At 28.0% G+C, this 4,362-nt stretch overlaps 1 protein-coding gene across 1 annotated transcript; it reads right to left on the bottom strand.

Moving 5' to 3' along the window:
- Nucleotides 1-531: 531 nt before the first annotated feature.
- Nucleotides 532-3,504, bottom strand: LOC101216489 (LOB domain-containing protein 25). The gene is made up of 2 exons (XM_011657097.2): nucleotides 3,291-3,504; nucleotides 532-1,337 (listed from the first exon to the last, which is right to left on the bottom strand). The coding sequence occupies exon 2, from the start codon at nucleotides 1,311-1,313 to the stop codon at nucleotides 819-821; it is 495 nt and encodes a 164-aa protein (XP_011655399.1). The 5' UTR covers nucleotides 1,314-1,337; nucleotides 3,291-3,504; the 3' UTR covers nucleotides 532-818.
- Nucleotides 3,505-4,362: the final 858 nt, after the last annotated feature.

The raw sequence follows: 4,362 nt of genomic DNA, 5'->3' as shown, positions 1-4,362 counted from the left end.
TGCTTAGAAGTAACTTTGGGGTGTATCTAATTATATTACTTATCAAATAAATAATTAGATATGTAAAAAAAAAAAGAGGAAACCCTTATATTACGTATATTTTGTTTAAAAGAAAGACTCACTATTATATTACTTATCAAATAAATCACAACATATGTAAAAAAAAATTATCTTATACATAGAAGCAAAAGGATAATAAATCTTGTGATTAATGAATTTAAAAATAAAAGAAATCCTTTTTTTCTCAGTCACAAATGAATTTCAAATTAAAAACTAAACACAGAATCTTTCCATCATAACATGCGTGAAAATAAATAAATAAATAAACAAACAGATAACCCTTTTTAGATTAGCGAAGTCATAGAAACAGACACACCGAAAGCACTTATCAAAAAAGGACAATTTGATGGAAGCATTTCATATAATCAAACATTACCATCTTTGTAATATATTAATATATTTATATAAATATATAACCCAACATTATAATTATAAAAAGCCTGTGGAATTTAGGAGACTAAAAATAGTATGTTCACACTAACAACCTTATATTAATCCAAATCCCTATGAATATATAATCAAGTCATCGTTGTTATTATGCTCAAAGTATGATCTAATAACCCTTAAATATAATTTAGATACAAGAACTAATATTGCATTAAAAAAAAACCACCACTGTTATAGATCAAGAGAGAAAAATATACCCATAAAAAAAAGCTTGGAACATAAGAGGAACAAGGGGATTGGCAGAACAAATTAATGGAAAACCCCAAAGAAAAAGAAGAAAAAAAAATCTCTCACAAATTCATACAAGATTTTCAATTGCCTTCCTCTTTATCATGGCAATAAGTACTATCATGATGACTACTACTCAAAGGAGAAAGAAAAGACAGACCAGAATGGTGGCGAGTACTCACCGAGGCAGTTGTTGCTCTCCTTCCATATTGCGAGGGCGGCCGGGCGCTCCCGCTCGCATATCGTACCAAATCAGCATTTGTAGCGTCGAGCTCTTTTTGGAGACGAATAACTTGTCGTTGCAAAACGGAGATGGCCCCAACGCAGCCGTAGACAGGGTCTTTCATACGAGCCTCGGCCTCATAAGCTAGAGAATTTACAGCATCCTCGCGCTGATGGGGCTGAACCTCATTGAGAAGCTTGCTCACATTGCTGGCTCCGAAGATCTTGTGAACATTGGCAAATTTGGTTGGCTCTTCAGGGGGGAAATAGGGTGCAAATATGCAATCAGCTAAGCATTTTCTTCTTAGGAATTTGCATGCTGCACATGGTGAGTTTGTGTAGCTTGAAGAAGCCATATTCTTTTTCTTTCTTTTTTCCTTCTATATCAACAAAACCAAACAATATATATTATATGGGAGAATATCCACCAATATCATTTTATTCTTTTGTTCTTGTAATAGAATTAAGCATTTAAAAAAAATTATGAAAATTGTAAAAAATGTAATATTTGACCAGATATGTATTTACCGTTCACATAAAAACCAACTTTAATAAATTTTATTTTGATCGAGTATAAATAGTTTGTTAATTTTATTTTTTTAAAAAAAAAACACCTAAAAATAATGTAGTTATCAGTATAGTTTGTATATGATTTTTTTTTTTTTAATTGGTAAGGGCTTTCAATAGTGAATTATAATATAACTTTTTTTAACGATGGAATAACTTCTGTACCTAAAGTAGCTAACATAAATCTAAAAAGCTTTATCTTTTGTTGCATATGAATAATATTTTGGGTAGAAATGTATGCAAATAAGGAAGGGTTCATTCATCCCCTTCTCCACTTTTTTAAACCAAATCCTTTTTAAAATTACTGAAGTACACAAATGGGGTTTGCTTTTGCATTAACCCTTTTTACACTGTACAATTCCATATCAAATTGGTTGGGGAATGAGACACCAATAATCTCATTGTTAAATTGGGTTTTCTAAACTAATAAAGATTACTTTTCAAAGAATTAAATTAGGTTTTTAATGGGACTTGGTGTCAATCTATATTTAATTTAATTGCTTTATAATTGTCTTTTACTTAATTTGTATTTATATATAAGGAATCGTGAGATAATATAAAAAAATTATTTACAAAATATAGTAAAATGATCTATTAAATTGTTCCCGACGCACCTAAGTTTTTTTTAAAAAATAGTTTCAATCTTTTTTCTATCTAGAAGAATTTATCTCATATATATATATATACATAAAAAAATGGAAAAATATTATGAATGACAAGAATACTTATAAAATATAATAAAATTACATATTTTATCGATAATAAACGTTGATAAATTTTTATCCATTTTTAATATAATATCATCACTAGACACTTAAATAAAAGTCTATTTATTTTTATTTTTATAAATATTTTATTTGCATGTGAGAGTATACAAGATAGAAGAAAAAGTGCTTTCTAACTCGAATGAGTGGATTTCCCTTATTGATTTTCTTCTCTGTTTCTTAAAAGTGTTTTTGCCTTATATATCTTCATCATGTTACACATTTACAGATAACAATTAGATACTTACGATATATCACAATTTTTATAAGATGCATGAAATTAATCTTCTTATTTGTCAACTAATCTTGAGATAAAACTTTATAGAAAATGTAAATTAATTTCATTTTCTTTTGCTGTATATTTATAATATTACAATAGTAAATAGATAGGTCTATTCCTACTGTGCTACATTTAGTAGTACATAATTTATTAAATATTACATCACAAATACAATACACTTTAAATTGTTCTTAGACACACCCTACTCTTTTCTTTCTTTCTTTTCTTTTCTTTTCTTTTCTTTTTTTTGTTTGTGGAATTTAAATTATATTGTCTAGTTTTTATTTCTCTTCACTGTACAAAACATACCACACATTACTGTTTCAGCTGAAACATTAAAAATCCCACACCTTCCTTTGTACTAAAACATTATGAATTCTTAGTTTTTTTATAAAAAAAGAAAAAAGAAAAAAGAAAAAAGAAAAAACATTATAAATCGTAGTATTTAATAAACACATATTCTGCAGGATCTGTGTTTCATCTTAATTACAATTTAATAGTTTTTTTAGGTAAACAGGCAGGACAAGTACAAATTATCAAAATAATTTCAATGAAGTAATTATAATTTAATTAAGTGACTCCAAGGAAAAAATCTCAAAAGGGAAAAAATAAAACCATCAAGGAGATCTTTACAAAGTTCTTGTTGAGCATAATATATATAATATATATACATACATATCATAAAATTAATTAAGTATGAAAAAGTTAGAATTAGGGTTTACCTAGCTTTTTGATCCTTCTTTCTCCAGAAATTTGATGTTTGAAGAAGAAGCTCTTAATTAAGGGGAGAAAGGACATAAACATGCATACATACATATATATATATATTATATATATAAATTAAATTATATATAATTTGAGCTTAGGGTAAATATATAAGATGGGGGAAGAAACCCTAAGAAGGAAAAAAGGAAGAAGGAAGAAGAAGAAGAAAGGAAAGGGGGGGCCTGAAAAAACCCAAGGCAAAAGGTATGGAAGATGAGAGAAAAAAGAGAGGCAAACAGAATTTTCTTTTAATATTGCTAACACCAAACAGACAATCCAAAAGGTGACAATGACACTGTCTTGTGAAATAATGTCCAAACACTGTTTCAATTAAACTCCACATTTATTATTTATTTTCCCACATATATATTCTATATATATCGGACAATGATATCGGACAATGATATCGAAATAGATGAAGAGACCTTACAATCTTTTAACTCTAGGGTTTAGAAAGAAGTACATGTGTTGTATATATAAACTCTCTAACTTTAGAAGCGCATTTGATCTTTACGTATTATATTTGTTGTTGTTTTTTTCTCACAAAATTAATTTGTTATCTTTCTTTGCTTGTTGACATACCTAGCTCAGTACTGTTAGTAAACTATGTAAATATGTGTTGATTTGTTAACTATTGTTTTACCTTCTTTGTTATTTATTTTTATTCCATAACACAATCGATTCATGAACTATTATTCATCTACTAATCACACATTAGTTTTGAGATAGAATTTCATGTTTATCTAATATAACGAAACCCCAACATAAGTAAATGATTTTTAACAAAAGTTGAGATTTGACCTAAAAATGGTGAATGCAAGGAGGTACTTCCTTGAGAGAGTGTAATATACATATACATTGAAAATTGATTACTATAAGACCTCACAATCTTTAAAAGATTGTTATTGTAAGATCCAAACCTAAATTAAAAGTCAGAAGACAAAATTTTGACTAAGTACGTAAGTTGGCATTTTGGACAAGAAGGCGTTTTAGCTTTATTGTACGTGTCGAGAGCTTAAGGTCAAACAA

This window comes from Cucumis sativus, chromosome 5 (genome assembly GCF_000004075.3).
Source record: "Cucumis sativus cultivar 9930 chromosome 5, Cucumber_9930_V3, whole genome shotgun sequence".
NCBI classification, from domain to species: Eukaryota; Viridiplantae; Streptophyta; class Magnoliopsida; order Cucurbitales; family Cucurbitaceae; genus Cucumis; species Cucumis sativus.
This window is presented reverse-complemented; position numbering and strand designations above follow the sequence as displayed.

Bases quoted from the DNA above. Each gene is read 5' to 3' on its own strand.
- LOC101216489 (XM_011657097.2), bottom strand. From the start codon at position 1,313: ATGGCTTCTTCAAGCTACACAAACTCACCATGTGCAGCATGCAAATTC.